Raw genomic sequence first — 17,165 nt, forward strand, 5'->3', positions numbered from 1 at the left:
CGCCTCAGTACTATAGTTTTCACCTTCTTGTGATACACCCGCTACTAGGCTGTCAGCTCAGGACATTGATCTTTGTATCCTTCAGGGTGCTTAGCACACAGTAGGTACTCCGTAAATGCACTTTGGTGTTGAGAGTGGAAAATATTTAGTGATCCAGGAGAGTGGTGCCTCTGTGACCAGTGTATCATGAGAAAGACCACAGGTAAGGAGTGAGGAAAGAGCAGAAACACAGGGTTAGCACATCGGGACCGGGCCTGGGAGGAAGTGTCCCCTGACGCTGTGCTTCCTGTGGGATTTCTGCTCAAACCACAAGGGGAGAGGAAGCAGAGCACCTGGTCCAGGCTGGAGCGACAGTTGGAGAGAGGCACCTGGACCCTGCAGTGGGTTTCGGCAGCCCCTTCGATGGTGTTTAGGCAAACGAGGGCCCACCTCTCAAATCCTGAAATGCCAACACTCATAGATGCTTTTATTAGCCAATTTCACGCTGCCAAAAAGTACAGATGTTATTTCAATATTCCCGTAAGCTTTGTCTTCCGTGTTTTCACATCAGTTAATATTTTGTCCCTCCTGTCACCCCATCTAGATCCATCACACTCTTCCCAGCTAGAGGAAACAGATGCCTTCCAACCACACTCCAAATGGTTCACAACCACCATGAGTTTGGGGGTCTCGGGCAGGCTGCATGGGGTGCTGGCAGTGGCCAACCCCTCCCCTGGTCTCCTGCCCCTCGCCTTAGAGGGGTGGCGCTCTTAGTTCTTCCCTGGGCCCTAGATCCTCAGGACGCCTGAGCTCTGTGCAGCCTGTGCACCCACCGTCCTCTGGCCCACTTACCTCTGTGCGCGGGAATTATACTAGGACAGCAGCCTCTTCACTGCTGGCTTAGATCTCCTAGGTGTTCACAGCCTTCGAGCGCTGCCCAGGTGGTGGTGTTGCACGTGGCTTTTCCCTTTGCAGTCCTGGCGGGGTGGTTGTTAGGAACAAATCTGGTAAAGGCCTCCTGAGTCTTGCACCTCCCATCCTGAGTGGCGGCACAACTTCCTCTCTGGACCCTGCTCCGGCTGGTCTAGGACAGACCTGGGTGTCACCGCTCTGTGACGGCATCAGGGGTCTTCTGTTAACCCCCAACCTCATACACTTACAGCAAGCTGCTGGGTGGAGACTGACACCTCTCGCTCTTCCTGCCGAAGTGCATCATCCCTGCCAGGCCCAGCCCTGCGTGAGTAGGGTTCCACTGATCTCCATTCTGCCTTTTCCTTCCCCCTTAGTTCACAGAGTGACATATTTCAGGGCCCATGTGTTTTGCCTCTTGAATTCAAACACGGTCGGTAAAATGTAGCAAGTGAGGGGGGAGAGCAGCGGTCCCGCTCTGGGAGGAGAGGGGCTTCTGCACAGCACTGATCAGAGACCCGGGTGCGGGTCCCAACCTCACACACTGTTTCTCCGGTTTCCTTGCACGCAGGGGTGTTATTTTCACAGCCCTGCGACTTGCTCGAGTACACACACCCCTGCGCTACATTCCCACCTCGCTCTGCATTTACTGCCATTATTTGCAGAATTGCCGCCAGTCCTCGTGAGGATTCAGTAACCCGGGTCAGGCCTTCTGCTACTGAAACACTGTCCTCTGAGGGCACAGATGTCAAATATTTACTAGTGTCTCATCAAATTCCTGAGCCATTGAATACATGGGCGGACCCAGCACAGAGTCTTCATAAAGTGAGGTTCAACATATCCTGAATCGGCTTAAAACAGAATTATAAATGGAAACTAAAACAAAAAAAACCACTCCTCACTCATCTCCACCCTCACTCACCTCCACCCTCACCTCCACACTCACCTCCACACTCACCTCCACCCTCACCTCCACACTCACCTCCACATTCACCTCCACACTCATCTCCACCCTCCCTCACCTCCACCCTCACCTCCACACTAACCTCCACATTCACCTCCACCCTCACCTCCAAACTAACCTCCAAACTAACCTCCACACTCATCTCCACCCTCCCTCACCTCCACCCTCACCTCCACACTCACCTCCACCCTCACCTCCACCCTCACCTCCAAACTAACCTCCAAACTAACCTCCACGCTCACCTCCACCCTCGCTCACCTCCACCCTCCCTCACCTCCACCCTCACCTCCACCCGCCCTCACCTCCACACTCACCTCCACGCTCACCTCCACCCTCCCTCACCTCCACCCTCACCTCTATGCTCACCTCCACTCTCACCTCCACCCTCACCTCCCCCTCCCTCACCTCCACCTTCACCTCCACCCTCACCTCCCCCTCCCTCACCTCCACCCTCACCTCCACGCTCACCTCCACACTCACCTCCACCCTCCCTCACCTCCACGCTCACCCCCACCCTCCCTCACCTCCACACTCACCTCCACCCTCACCTCCACGCTCCCTCACCTCCACACTCACCTCCACCCTCACCTCCACACTCACCTCCCCCTCCCTCACCTCCACCTTCACCTCCACCCTCACCTCCACCCTCACCTCCACCCTCCCTCACCTCCACACTCACCTCCACCCTCACCTCCACCCGCCCTCACCTCCACGCTCACCTCCACACTCACCTCCACCCTCCCTCACCTCCACGCTCACCCCCACCCGCCCTCACCTCCACACTCACCTCCACCCTCACCTCCACGCTCCCTCACCTCCACACTCACCTCCACCCTCCCCTCCACACTCACCTACACCCTCACCTACACCCTCCCTCACCTCCACCCTCCCTTACCTCCACTCTCACCTCCACACTCACCTCCACACTCACTCACTCCCTCCTTTTGTTCAGTGTGGTATACCCATTTATAGTAGCAATCAAACTGAAAATTCAGGGTTAAACTTTGGGACTTGAGCTGAGAGCTATCCCCTTATGGGCTCAAGGAAACCCACATGTTATAAGCAGACTAGTCATATCATTTATTGTCCAAATTCGAACACTTTGAGGAGAAAGAGAGAGCTGTTGCCTTGACCACAGGTGAAAACCCAAACTGTGTGGGAAACCCTGCCCTGGTTGCCGGTCTGTGGCTTGGGGTATCTCCACCTCCTGGGGTCGTTCTTCTCCGTGGGTGAGGAGTGCTCATGCACAGGTGTTTGCCCACCTCCCTTGTGGACCAGGCGTGTGACTCCCAGTGAGCGCCCGAGAGCCAGGCTGTGCAGACATGCTGCCTACGTGGCCCCCAGCAGAGCCACCAGCCGGCACTGCCCGTCAGACTCCTCGCAGTCTGAGCCTGGCCACCACTGGGAGCTTCTAGTTTGCACCACCAGCACCACCCCCTCTCTACTGTGTTTGCCCCCAGGGCTCCCGCTGTTGTGTAGGGCCTGCCAGGCCCTTTCAGAGTGTGCTTTGGGGCTCCAGGGTTAGCTTCATCTTCAGAGTCGACATCCCTCCCAGTTTTGTGACAAGTCCTTCTCTGTCCCTCTCAGGTCCCTTTCTCAGGAAACCCAGGGCCCATCCACATGGCAGGAGCCACACATGCCCTGCCTGTCTGTGCCTGGGACCATTATGCTTTGTGGTCACTTTCTTGGGGCAGTTCGGTGGCAGGGAGGGTGCATGAAAAGCACCGTTTAGCATTGCAAGTACACACAGTACGGGTTTCTTATTAGAATATCTGTTTTGTTCTTCTAATCATGCATGTAGAGTTTGCATTTCCCTTAAAATACCTTAAACTTTGCTTAAACGTGCTGTCACTTACCTCTGCATTCCTGCACTCCAATATGGCCTCGTGAGGTGTCCCTGTAGCGCTTTCCCTGCTAGAATGTCTGCAGACTTGAAGCTTTCACCCCACCTTCCTTCTGGAAAAAACAAAGGTGCTCCAGCGCAGGCCCAGGCCCAGCCCCAATTCCCAAACAACCTCAGCCCAGTGTCAGCAGTCTTCACCTGTCCCACCAAAACTAAAGATTAAGGCTAAATCATGAGGTCCTTTAAGAAAGCACAGGAGCCACGTGGAAAAGCCCAGACGTTGTGGGCGTCCTGCCTCAGTGGTTAGTATCAAGTTAGGATCCGGTAGCAGCTACCTTAGGGCGCCATCAGGCGAGGAGCAGGGCCAGCCTGAGGGGCACTCTTCCAGGTTCCTGCACCCTTGTTTGAAGAACCCCAGTCAGACTAGTTCCCAACTTTCCTCGCAGCTGCTGTGTCACAGCTGTGGTCGGGGGTCCCCACTCAGAGGATGCTTTGGAAAGATGTTAGGTAACACTTTAAACCTAGTAGTGCAAACATACAATATCACACTCCCACTTCCCGTCTCTGTACCTGCTGCTTCTTTATTTATGTAGGAATGTAATCCAAAAGTGTAAAAAGAAAAGCAAGCAAAGAAAAAAAAAAACATGTAATTGGTGATTTAGGTGAAATCGGCTGTCAGATCTACAATTTAGAAAAATTAATTTCAGTCATCCATTGAGTGTCGTCTAGAATTAGTTTTTTCTCTGTTGGAAACATGCGAAAGGCGTAGGGAGGCCAGGTGTGCTGGCTGAAGACAGGATGCCAGGCAGGCAGACGCCCGCAAAGCAGCTGGACTCAGGCAAAAGGGAACCTGCTTTTGAAGGTGTTTTGTTTTGGCTCAGTTTAACAGTGATGTGAACAAAAAAGGACAACAAAACCTTGGACGGATGAAAATGAGTTTTTATCTTTGTACGTGAGAAGCCACACGTCTGATTGAGCTGACAAATTTCAAGAGCACTTTTCTTTCCTGCCAAAGGGTTTTCCAGATAAATTAAGCAGGAAAGAATGGCTCCTATCAATTTTTCTCCGAAAGAACTGTAAATATGGCTGCAGAGGCAAACGGTGTCCATTGGCCGAGCAGCCCAAACTCGTCTGCAGGCCCCGAAGCTCGCGCACACTCTGCTGGGACTGGGTCTCCACGGAGGACCCGGGGTAGAAAAGTTTGGTTTGCTGTAATGAAGACTACGGGAGATTTTTCTAAGTTGACGTGACCTTTTCTGGTTTAGAATGAACAAAACTCTTACTTCCAGCTGAAGTCATATTTCATCACGAGGACACCAATCTGGACTGATGGTGGTTAATGGCAGCTCTGCACACTTTTTATCGAACACCTTCAAAGAACTAAATGAACTAAGAGCTAAATTCAGCCAAAATGCCTTAAAAGCCAACATTTCATTGTCAGTTTGCATTTTGTACTAAAAAATGAAAAGCTCCGAAGTCCTTTCGAGATGAAATACGTTGTTACCTTGTGGAATAATTGGTGGAGTAGATTCATCGTAACCTTTCCATTTTACAAATGGAGAAACCAGAAGTGCAGAAATCTCGGGGACTCTGCGCTGTGCCACAGCTGCTATAGACCAGGGCTGACATTTACACGCCCTCGCCTCAGCCAGGGGATGCCCTCCACCACCTGGCCAGACTCCTCTTCCTTGGCCCCTCCACACCAGCCCCCTCTGGCCCTTCCTTCCTTTGCTTCCCCGGGAGGTCCGTTTCCCCTCTGTGCTGAGGGCAGGACCATGTCTGTCGGACTGACCACCGTGGGATCAGCAGGTGAACAGTAAGCAGGGGGTCGCTTCCTGGTCACTGCTGGTGCAATGGGCTCCTGAGCCCAGGGCAGGCTCTGCTGGTGCAATGGGTTCCTGAGCCCAGGGCAGGCTCTGCTGGTGCAATGGGTTCCTGAGCCCAGGGCAGGCTTTGGTCTGGGACTTTGTGTTCACAGCTGCTTCTGTCCTGGGTAAAGACCAAGTGAACATGTGATCGGGCTTCCCATGTGCGTCCATCATTGTCTGACGGATGCTGTGTGAAAGACCCTCCCAAGATTTTCACAGCCCCCGACTTTGGGAGCTTCTCGATGCCTCATGAGGCTCTGCTCCCGGCCCCGCCTCTCGGGGCTCGGTCACCCAGGAAGCTCCAGCTCAGGACTGTGGAGACAGCTCTGTCCCTGCAGGTGCACTGCAGAACACCTGTCCAGGGGGCCCCTCGGTGGAGATGTGTGCCCTGCCCGCCCTCGTGGGAGGTGTCCCCCGGACGCTGTGGTCACCAGTGACCCTGAGTCCCAGGAATCATCACATCGACTCTATCTGTGATCAGGTAAATCATGGAATGGCCCCCCTCTGGTGCTGCGCGGCTCGTGGAAGGTTCAAGGTGGAGCACGAGCCTGCTTGCAGAGCTTCTGCCAGAACTGGCATCCACGCGGCCACGCCTGATGCAGGCGGGCAGGGCGCACCGTCCTCCCTGGGGAAGCAGGGGTCCCTGAACAACAGCCCCACAGAGCGTTTGCCCTGTTTTCTGCCAGCTCGGCACCTTAGTGGAACACATTTGCTCTGTCCAGCATCCTGGAGACTGACTGCCCCCCAGAGGGATCTTTCCATGTAAGTTAAGCTCTCTTAGAGTCCGAGCTTCTTTGTCATGAACGTTTGGTCCAACATTCCTCTGCCTTTCTCTTCTGAAGATGCTGTGGCTGTAACTCCGCTCCATCAACAGGCGGGGTGGGCCACACGGTGCACTGGCTGAAAGCAGGCCCTGGTTTTGGAGACACGGGACGAGAAGACAGTTAAGTGCTAAGTGAGCGATCTGAGCTCGCCTGGATTAGGGAGGCCGAGACGCATTTGTGGAGGGTGTGAGGTGAGCTACGATGGCCCAAGGGTCAGGGCCCAAGAAGCACTGGCCGGGACACTGGCCGGGAGAGGAGCTTCACCCCACAGGTGGCAGGTGCCGCCGCCGCAGCCCAGGAAAGGCCCAAAGGTGGTGGCTGGATGGAGCGGTCCAGCTCCTGCTTCCCCAGCCAAGGACAGGCAGGTCACACCAATTGTTGATCTTGTAAACCTCCCTTCCCCAGGCCCTCCGCTAAGAGGCAGCTGCAGCAAGGCCGTCCTAAACCTCCGGTCCCCCGTGGATGGACGCCTCGCCCCCCCCACCTCGGGATCGTCACATGAAGGGCCTCACTAGAGCTGGTTCCCATGTGCATCTCTGACTGTGGGACCCATCGGCACCTGAGAGTCGACCAGGTGGCAGGAGCTGCCGAGGCTGCTCCCCGCGGGCCTAGCGGTATTCCTGCCCCTTGTTATGAAACCCTGCTCTGGCTTCATAGTTCATTGAACCCTTAGAACCCAACTCCTGGACATCTGCTCAGAGGAGCCAGAATTTCACTGGAAACAACCGCCTTTTGCATCTGTCTTGACACCTGCAAGGGGTTTAACTAGAGACCCCCATCTCTGTTAGGCCCGCTGCTTCCTCTGCAGCCGGTAACCTTAGCAACGTTGGGGCGCTCTAACAGATAGCTGTGGAAGGTCCAGTTCAGGAAGGAAATCGCAGGTGTAGGAACCCTGGTTTACGCTCACTCAAGACCCTAAACCGGCAAGTCATTAATATCAGAAAAGACAGGGAGGGCTGGAGAGCCAACCGCAGCTCAGAGAACAGGCTCTCTTAGAGGCTCTGCTGACTGCCATGAAATTTAAGGACCCTTGTTTGAATATGAAAGAGCTAGGAATAGCATAAGGTGGTTCCTTCCTTAATTATTTTCAGTGACCTGAGGAAACACAGGCTGCTCTGTGGAGACACTGGGGCAGGTCCACGTCCAGCCCCCTCATTTCTTCAGATGAAGGTCCTGGTCCTTAGACTGAAATTTTCCTTTTGGGATTTTAAAAACACTTTAGGCCTAAATACAAAGAGTTGTTGTTTTTTAATACTAGCATGTTTATTTATTTTAATACCTTTGTTGTTAGTTTGATAGAAAAATCTGTAAGCAGTATTTAATGTTTAATGTAATGAATATTTAGCACTGCATTTTTAAAAGTTTCAAATTAGAGAGTGTTTTCTCATGCCTCTTCTCTGCCAGCTACGCGCGCTGCTGGATCCAGAGCAGATCTTGATGGAAAACAAGGCTGCAGAAGTGAGACACAGAGTCCAGGGAGGTGCATGGCAGGAGTGGGGCGAGGGTGTGTGTGCACGCGTGTGCATTGTGCGTGAGAAGGAGCTGAAGGTGCAGGGCACAGTTCTCATGGGTGCATGCGTGTGTGCACGTGGGCGTGTATGCGTGTGTGCGTGTGTGCGTGCGTGTGGGAAGGCCGAGGTACGGGGCGCAGTCCTGTCCGCTTGGCGTGCTCTGAGATTTGCTCAGTGCGGATTGTAGGCAGCAGGCTGGAATATGCGGCTCTCTGGGGCCTGCCCACTGGGACGTGCTGACGCAGACCTGCCTCTCTCAGGCTGTAGGAATTAAACACAACGGGCTCATCATCAATCTCGGCAGCTGTAAAGTTAGCTCCAGCCTCAGCCTCTCTCACTGCTGGAGGAGGGCGTGTGCCCACGAGGACAGGCCCTGGCGTCCACGGGACACTTCCTCCTGGGAACCTAGCCCACGCAGACACCCTCCTTGGCCCACTGGACGCTGCTGAACCCCCCCTCTCAGCTGCCCATCTCCCGTCCCAGGCACTCGGGCCCTGGCCCCTCTCAGCTGCCCATCTCCCGTCCCAGGCACTTGGGCCCTGGCCCCTCTCAGCTGCCCATCTCCCGTCCCAGGCCCTCGGGCCCTCGCCGCATCCTCCTCCTGTCCTCCTGCTGTGGGTTCCTGGATAGCACCTGGCTATCGCAGGAAGAGAGAAGGGATCCCTGGAATACTTCTCGCCCACAGCTGCCCCCTGCTTCCGTGGCAAGGCCAGCCTGGACCCCGGGCTTGCCTGTCTGCTTGCCCTGTGCCCCCGCCTGCATGTCCTGCCCCTGGATCTGGCCTCGTTCCCTGGGGTCAGGTTTTGGGGATCCCCTCCCCTGCAGACTGTGAGTTAGTGAAGGGCAGAGTTTCCCTGGGCAGGGGCTTGCTGGCTGTGTTGGTGTGGACAGAGGGAAGGAGCTGGGCCAGCCGTGGGCATCCTGAGGACATAGCCTGGTATGGGAAGGGGGCCTCTGGCCAGATCACAGTGGTGTCCGTCACCAGCATGAGACGTCACCACGAGGCCCAGTGCTCAGCCAGGCCACCCCCAGGTCCTGAGAATTCTGGGTGGGACTGTAGCATCAGACCTGGGTCCCAGGTGGGCCAGTGTCCCTGGGCTTCAGGGAGGACAGGCACTGCAGTGAGAGCAGTGAAGCCATGCCCCTCCTGCACAGTCACCACCCTGGGCTCAGTTATAACTGAGGTTTAAGAGGTGGCTGTTGCATGGGCTGTGGAATTCAGAGAGAAAGGGTCTCAGCAGTCGAGGGCTCCCTGGAGCCCCCTCCCCAGCTGCTGGCATCCACAGTCTCCCGGAGGCTTCCTGTGCCAATTTCGTTAGAACGCGGGTCAGGAGAGCTAGACGTGTGCCGGAGGCGGCTGCTCACCAAGGCCCGGGGCCTCTAAAGCTAGGCCAGCGGGATTTGGGGCGCACGATGCTTTCGGTGACCTCCGAACTCTTCCGGGAGCCTAGAGCGCGGACCTCAAGAGGCCAGGCGCTTTCCCTTCCCCACGCTTCCCTCCCTGTACAGGTTTGGGCTTAGAAGCATCTTCAGCCTCCACAGCCGGGAGGGCCACGAAGCCCTAACACACAGCCGCTGGCCAGTGGAGAGCAGGGCCGGGTGTGGGCAGGCCGGATGCAGCCAGATCTGGTATAGACAGGCTAGCACACCAGCCCAGCCAAGGGGACCAGGCTTCCTAGACAGGTTTCCTTTGACTCAAAGGTGGTTTCTGGGTCTCTGCACACAGGAAATCAGAGATGGCCATCGGGGCCCTGGACAGGACACCGGGGGCCGTCACTGGGCCCTTGCAGGAAGGAGGCCTCTGTTAAGAGTAGCTGAGTGGCTGTAACCAGGTCGGCTGCCCAGAGCAGCCCTCCGGGGGAGTGTGGGTTGCATGCCAGCCTCCTCATTCATGCCGATGGGGCTGAGAAAGTGGCCATTGATGGAAAGTGGGCCACAGGGAGGCCCACTGTGGGCACCCCTCCCACCCCCGGGGCCCCTGCTCGGACGGACTGCCGGAAGGGTTCCGGTGTCCCATGCTGGGTACCTGCTGCCGCCCTTACAGCCTGAGTTTTCTTTATAAAATCTGGCCAAGGCAAAGGCCACAGTGGTGAATTTCTGGGGTGGAAGTGCCTGGCTGACAGGCACCCCAGCTCCGATGGTCTCATCCTAGGCTGTGCGCCATCTGGGGTGTGGCTGGGGGCTGGTCATGGGGATGCAGGAGGGGCCGACTCCCAGACGAGAAGGGGGCCCTTTGTGACCACTGCCCTGCCCCCCACCCAGCCACCCAGGGATGGTGCCTCTGGGACGGTGCCCCAGCCCACTTTCTGTTTGCTCTCTGCACCCTGACATCAGCACACTGTGGATTTTCAGAGCGAGGTGACATGACTGTGTCCTGGAGAAGCCCCCCAGCCTGGCTGAGGGGTGTGGACAGGACTGGCTGCCCGGTCTTCCCCTTACCCCATCTAAGACCGCGTCCTGTGTCCTAGACGCGCCCTACTGTCCCTGGGCGTGATGACCCAGACGTCAAGGGGTCACCCACAAGATTGGGCATCTGGGCTCCTTGGTCGTCAGGGTGGCCGCAGGGCAGGCGTCCCCAAGGTGGCTGTGCCGATGCCTCTGACTTCCTTGCACTCTCTGTCCCCATCGCGATGTGAGGGGCTGCACTGGGTCAGAGGCCAGCGCATGTCTGTTCAGGATAGTGGGCGAGGGTCTCGGAACTTGGTCTGTGCGCCACCTGCTGGGGACCCTCTCTATCCAGCACTCTGTCGTCTTGGGTGCCTTCCCTGGGGTGGCCCCCGCAGACCCTCTCCTGACGTGTGCGCTGCCTTGCCACGGCTGCAGACGGCCTGCGGCTCCATCCTGGGTTCACACCCTCACTCATCCTCAGGGACGCTGCACTTGAATTGAAACGTGAGCACCGCACAGCGGACCAGCCTCAGCTGCATCTCTACAGCCAGCCGGCCCCTGGACGGGCACCCTGCTGGTCCCTCGCCCGTGCAGCTGGCATCCTTCAGTCAGCACAAGCCTCCAAGTGAGAAGAAACTCCGTTTGCTGTGACATTTGCCTGTTGCTTGCCCCCGGGAGGGAGAAGCAGGTTGTTTCCAGCGGGCATCTTTCCCGAGTCCCTGCGACCGGCCGCCACTAGGCCCCAGCCTCTGTCTCCTCTCCTGCAGCACACGCGAGCTTAGAGGGTCACGGGGCGGGCCTGTGCACCGAGACTGCGTCCTCTCCTGCAGGCGCAGGGCAGGAGGAGCTTACTGCCACGAAGTCACTCTCATGTCACCCCAATTTTACTAAACTTAGCGGGGGGGAAAAAATCCTTCGTCAAGAGTGAAGCTTTACAGTGTTTCTCCAGATGTAAATTTTCTGTTGTTAAAAGGAAAAAGCAGTTCTGCTGTCGGCCAGATAACGCAGGATTCGCAGTGCAGCGGAATGGTAATCAAATGTCTTCACACCAGTGCTGTCCCAGCCATCCCGCTACTGTGTGTTCACACCTGTCACAGTCCAAGGCGCGGTTAGGCTTACGAGCAAGTAAACAGGCACAGTCCTACGCTCTGAAGCCAGCCATGTCCGTATGTGCATTTGCTTCAGACGGGAATCCTGAGTCGTTTCAGAAGTCAGCCCTTTCCTGTCTACGTGGGATGATTTGCTGGTTTGCCAGGTTTTGGTGAATGGGTGAGTTGTACCGTATGGAGAGCGGGGCCAGGTGGAAACAGAAATGCTCAACGGACATCCTCCCTCCCTGTGTCCACTCTCCCTCCTCTGCCTCTGCACCCAGAGGCCTGGGGACTATTTTAAGGATTTGCCCACTTGGCTCCCTACTTACCTAGGTGTACACACACACAGAGACACCCCACAAAGGCACACACATAGACGCCCGCATGCACAGACACACACACAGACACCCCACACGCTCACACACAGACACACACACACGCACAGCCCAGCGAACATCACGGAAGACGTTGCTAAACAGACAAATGTACCAGATGATGGAACTTCACCCTTTACGATACTAAAACAATGTTCTCTTTTTAAGAATTTCTTATGGAAATCTTTCTGAAACATACTGTATACTTTGCTGTTTTCTTAAGCAGAATTGAATGTATTCAAGGTAATGTGGTTTTGCTATAATGTAATAGTTCCTGCCTCTCTGCTCTCAGGCTCCTGTATGTCTGCTGCCGCCTGCTATAATTTGTGAGCAAGTAGGAACATTTGCCTATACCGAGCACGCCAGCCTGGGGCACCCTTCAGGCTGCAGGGTGGTTCGTGTCTGTTCTGGGCTGCAGGCCCTGGATGTCCACCTCCGGTCAGGTAACCTGGCTGGTGCATCAGAACTCTCTTCCCAAGGACAGGAGTGAGCCCCGTCACCAGGGTGGCAGGGGGCTCCCACGGCAGTTCCCAGAGAGCGGCGACAGTCGGACAGGGCTGCGCAGGCAGCGCCCTCGGGCACGCGAGCGCGGGAGAGTCTGGAGGAGCCGCTCCCTTGGCTTTCCCGAGGCTTCCTCGACTGACCTAACCTGGGAAGTGGCCTCTCGGACGGCAGGCAGCTCCCCTTGGGCAGCTCTTGCCAGGACCAGGCTCCGAGTGGGGGGACCGCACAGGGCATGGGGGCTGGTGGAGGGGTGTCCCCCAGGCTGAGTGCGGGCCCAGACTCCGTCACCACGGGAACCGAAGGGCAGAGAAGCAGCCGGGGAGGCCGTTGCTGCCCCGTGGGTGACCAAGGCTGTGGGATCTCAAGGAGCGTTCCCTTCCCCCCGACACTCCAGACCAGCTCCGTTCAGTCCCTGGACTGACGTTTGTCTGTGGCGCAGGTGTGATTTGAGTTCTTGGAAGCCAGAGCATGTGGCACTTTGGGGAAGAATCAGTATTTAGAGAATTCCTGCTGACAAGGGAGTGGTCCTGTCTGGCGGGGGACAGGACGTGGCAGGAAGGCCTGTGCGGGCCTGGGGGCCTCACCAGGCTGACGGGGAGGTGGAGGGCTTCCAGCCTCAGAACCGACCCTGCAGCACACGGCTCCCACCTCCCGCCTCCCGCCTCCCGCCTCCCGCTTCCCGGCTGCCGGCTCCGGCTCCGGCTCCCGCCTCCCGCCTCCCGGCCCTCGGTTCCCGGCTCCCGGCTGCCGGCTCCGGCTCCGGCTCCGGCTCCGGCTTCGGCTCCCGCCTCCCGCCTCCCGCCTCCCGCCTCTCGGCCCTCGGCTCCCGGCTGCCGGCTCCGGGTCCCGGCTCCCGGCTGCTGGCTCCCGGCTCCCGGCGCTCGGCTCTCGGGCAGCACAGATGGCTTCTCTTCGAGTCCTCATTTACTGCAGACTTAGAGGAGGCACTGCTTTATTTTCAGTTTCCTTGGGAAAGTATGATTAGCCATTCAGAGGAGTCTCAGACAGTAATCATTGTTCCTTTAAAAATCAATTATGCAATTTTAACCTCTTTGGCTTTTAACTGTTATTTATGGCCTTGCATTTCCTCTCCAAACAAATAAGCCTTACGGCATTCCTCAGGAAATGTTACATCTAAAAATAGAATTAAGTATTTTTTAAACTCAAAGCTCTCTGTCTTTATATAAAAGCATGTTGCACCAAAATTTAAAGGGAAATCAGATACCAAGGATAGCTGTTTTTGGAATGACTGAATGAGCACAATTCTGGGATTATGATGCAGGATGCCCTAATGGTTTCTATTTAAATTTAAAAAAATCATCAGTACAAGTACAATGTATTTCCTAGGATGAACTTCTTTTCTGAGTATAAAATGGCATATGGACCAGCTCTGTCCTCCCCACAAGGGCCCCCCATTCCCTATGCAGAGCCAGGAGTGCTGGGGAAGGGGGAAGCCCCTGAGAAATTCCCCACGCGCCACGGAAGATCCTAAAAAGCATCATTTAAGGTGCATGTTTCAGAATTTGATGGGATGGAACTTATGTCAGACCAAACTTGGTGGTGCCTCCCGTGCTAACAATGACAGCCGTCACTCACAGGCATTACATAGGGTTCCCCTCGTGGGCACAGGTGTCAGGTGTACCCGTTACAGACATGAGCACTTCCTCAGATGCTTCTGCTCTGTGACAGCGTGAGGACCAACCGATCCTCCCCGACAGGAACTCTTCTCTGTGCTGGGGATTCGCCCATACCTCCTGTGTTTCACAAAGATAACTCACGTCCCCGGACATACAACAGGTGCCTTCACAGTGGACACCTCAGTGCTAGCCTGTGAAGGTGTCCAGTGCACCTGTCTCATTAGATGTATTAAATTTCGCAAACCTCTCTTCCACCTCAGGACCTGGAATCCCTCGACACCTACATACAGAACACGCTCTCTGCCCTCTACCCACCTTCTGAGGCCACGGCAGCCACAGTGCTCTGGCAGCTGCTCAGCGTGGCCGAGAAGCTCTACGGTGGGGACGGGCTGCGCTGCCTCCTGGACTTCCTTATCCCAGCCAAGAGGGCCCTGCAGCACCTGCAGCGGGAGGCCCGCGTGAGTACCTCCTCGGGGATGGGGCCCGCGTGAGTACCTCCTGGGGATGGGGCCCGTGTGAGTACCTCCTCGGGGATGGGGCCCGCGTGAGTACCTCCTCGGGGATGGGGCCCGCGTGAGTACCTCCTGGGGATGGGGCCCGTGTGAGTACCTCCTCGGGGGTGGGGCCCGTGTGAGTACCTCCTCGGGGATGGGGCCCGTGTGAGTACCTCCTCGGGGATGGGGCCCGCGTGAGTACCTCCTGGGGATGGAGCCCGTGTGAGTACCTCCTCGGGGATGGGGCCCGCGTGAGTACCTCCTCGGGGATGGGGCCCGTGTGAGTACCTCCTGGGGATGGGGCCCGTGTGAGTACCTCCTCGGGGATGGGGCCCGTGTGAGTACCTCCTCGGGGGTGGGGCCCGCGTGAGTACCTCCTCGGGGGTGGGGCCCGCGTGAGTACCTCCTCGGGGGTGGGGCCCGCGTGAGTACCTCCTCGGGGGTGGGGCCCGCGTGAGTACCTCCTCGGGGGTGGGGCCCGCGTGAGTACCTCCTCGGGGGTGGAGCCCGTGTGAGTACCTCCTCGGGGGTGGAGCCCGTGTGAGTACCTCCTCGGGGATGGGGCCCGTGTGAGGCCCGCCCGCTCACTTTTGACTAGGGAGAAGAGACAGGCAGGGTCTTAATCTGGTAGCTGGAAAATACCTCATCTGAGCCGTAGGGATTTTAGATCCAGGGGAATACACTGGTGAAGGAAGCAAAGGAGGAGGATGTGCTTCTGTGCGTTTCAGACTAATCCAGGGGCTAAGCGGACATCCTTCAAGTGAGCATTTGTTGATTTCTTTCTGAAAGAAAGCAGGGTATTATTAAAAAATAAAAATAAATTGTAGTCTCAGCCATTGTTTTGGTAGCATTTAAACACATGACTGGGGAAACCGTCCCATTTTCCTCTGTTCCCTTGGTCCTTTGGGCACTGGCTCCGCTTACTCCCTTTGGCTTCTGGCTCCACCTTTCCCTGGTTCCAAATAATTGGTGAAATAAGGCCTATGTCCCAGAAACAGGGCTTCTCAACCTGCCAGTGAGCATGGAGCCCACCGTCCGCAGGCTTCTCTCTGGTGCCCCAGGGGACTCTCGCTGCAGTCTATGTACGAAGGGACTGAGTCCCCCTCCTGAGTGGTCATCTCAGGACGTACAGGAGCAGTTCCAGTAACACAGACAGACCCTGCTGAGTGAATCTCTTATGTGTTTAGTTATTTGGAGGATATTTTTATTGTAGGTTGTTTCTGAGGCCGTGTTAAAACTAATGACAGCCACGTTGCAGGTGTGTTGCAGTGAACTGCTGCAGAGATTCGTGGCGAGATCTTAAAAAGTAAGACCTTTATTAATCAGCACCTTCTCCTGCTCCATTCATATTGAATTAGGGCTTTTGGAAAAACTACCACTGGGCCACTTTGATTTCTTAAACTCTTTGAATGTCTTTTAACTGAGTGTGGTAGAGAAATGACCATGGATATCCTCGATTTAATTCTTGGCTTGCAGTAGTCTGCCTAGAGGGTATTTCCTTCATGATTATGTACCTTTTGCACATGTAAAGGGTGTTTATTGATAGGGACGAAGCAGAGAAATTTGCCTGTCAGGAGATAAAAGCAGCACACACAGCCAAGCTGCGTTAAGTTGGATCTGAAAACACTTGCTCCCTTTCAAAGGCGTGTCTTGAAGAGCTTTTCTGAGCTAATGTTTTGTCTTCTTTCTTCTAATATTCTTTTTCCTTCCATTTTAACAAGTCATCACCCTTTCCACTTCCAAACTGCTTATCTTCTGAAAAAGCCATATGAATAATGTTACTCTTTAATATGATGCATATTTATAAGTATTTAAAAAGCATAAAATGAAATTTAGGGACAGCCTTACTATTTTCATATTTATATTGCTTTTTACTTTTTAATTAAGAAATTAAAATTTGATCATCTGTATGACATCGGAGAAAATGAACTTATCTTGACAACTGTGAATATAAAAATACTTTAGTTAATGTAAATTCAATGCACTTTTTATTCATTTACCAAGTGTCATCGAAGCATGTGGCTTGGAGATCATTATTAATCATATTAATTTTAAGATAAGTTTCTATGTTAACCTGAGAGTTCGATGACCACTATTTTCCCATCCCTCTGTAGAAACCAGACAGGCTTAAAATCACTGGCTGACTTATTTGTAACTTTGTTTCATCACGGTTTGTGTCCAAAAAATGCTTGGAGAAGTTTAAAGAAAAGTCATCAGAGGGCTTCCCTGGTGGCGCAGTGGTTGAGAGTCCGCCTGCCGATGCAGGGGACGCAGGTTCGTGCCCTGGTCCGGGAGGATCCCACATGCCGCGGAGCGGCTGGGCCCGTGAGCCATGGCCGCTGGGCCTGCGCGTGCTGAGCCTGCGCGTCCGGAGCCTGTGCTCCGCAACGGGAGAGGCCACAGCAGTGAGAGGCCCGCGTACTGCAAAAAAAAAAAAAAAGAAAAGTAATCAGAAAGATATAAAACAGAATGTTTCTACAAGGGGCAAGCAGGGGCAAGGGATTAAAAAATGAAATCAAACGGAAATCAGAAAAGGAGAAGGGAATAAACAAGATAAAAACATGGAAATAAAAGTACAACATATATAATAACAGGTTGAAAATGGTAGGCCAGCAGAATTCTAACCAAGGATCATGGATGTAGCGATGTTCATAACAAACTAAATACAGTAAAAGGCAGATGCATTGATAGGGCTGAAGAGGACCATTCGATAATAATGCTGCTAACAACCAGGAAGGTGTAAACTAACAGCACAGCCTGAAATGCTTGAAGCATAAAC

At 54.9% G+C, this 17,165-nt stretch overlaps 1 protein-coding gene across 1 annotated transcript in view; it reads left to right on the forward strand.

The window, feature by feature from the left end:
* The window catches only part of PLEKHG4B (pleckstrin homology and RhoGEF domain containing G4B), a 65,763-nt gene that overhangs the window by 8,061 nt on the left and 40,537 nt on the right, over positions 1-17,165 (forward strand). The window contains 1 exon segment of the mRNA XM_079917323.1: positions 14,153-14,350. Within this exon segment, the coding sequence (XP_079773449.1) occupies positions 14,153-14,350 (198 nt within the window).

Source organism: Stenella coeruleoalba (genome assembly GCF_951394435.1).
Source record: "Stenella coeruleoalba genome assembly, chromosome: 3".
Taxonomy (NCBI): domain Eukaryota; kingdom Metazoa; phylum Chordata; class Mammalia; order Artiodactyla; family Delphinidae; genus Stenella; species Stenella coeruleoalba.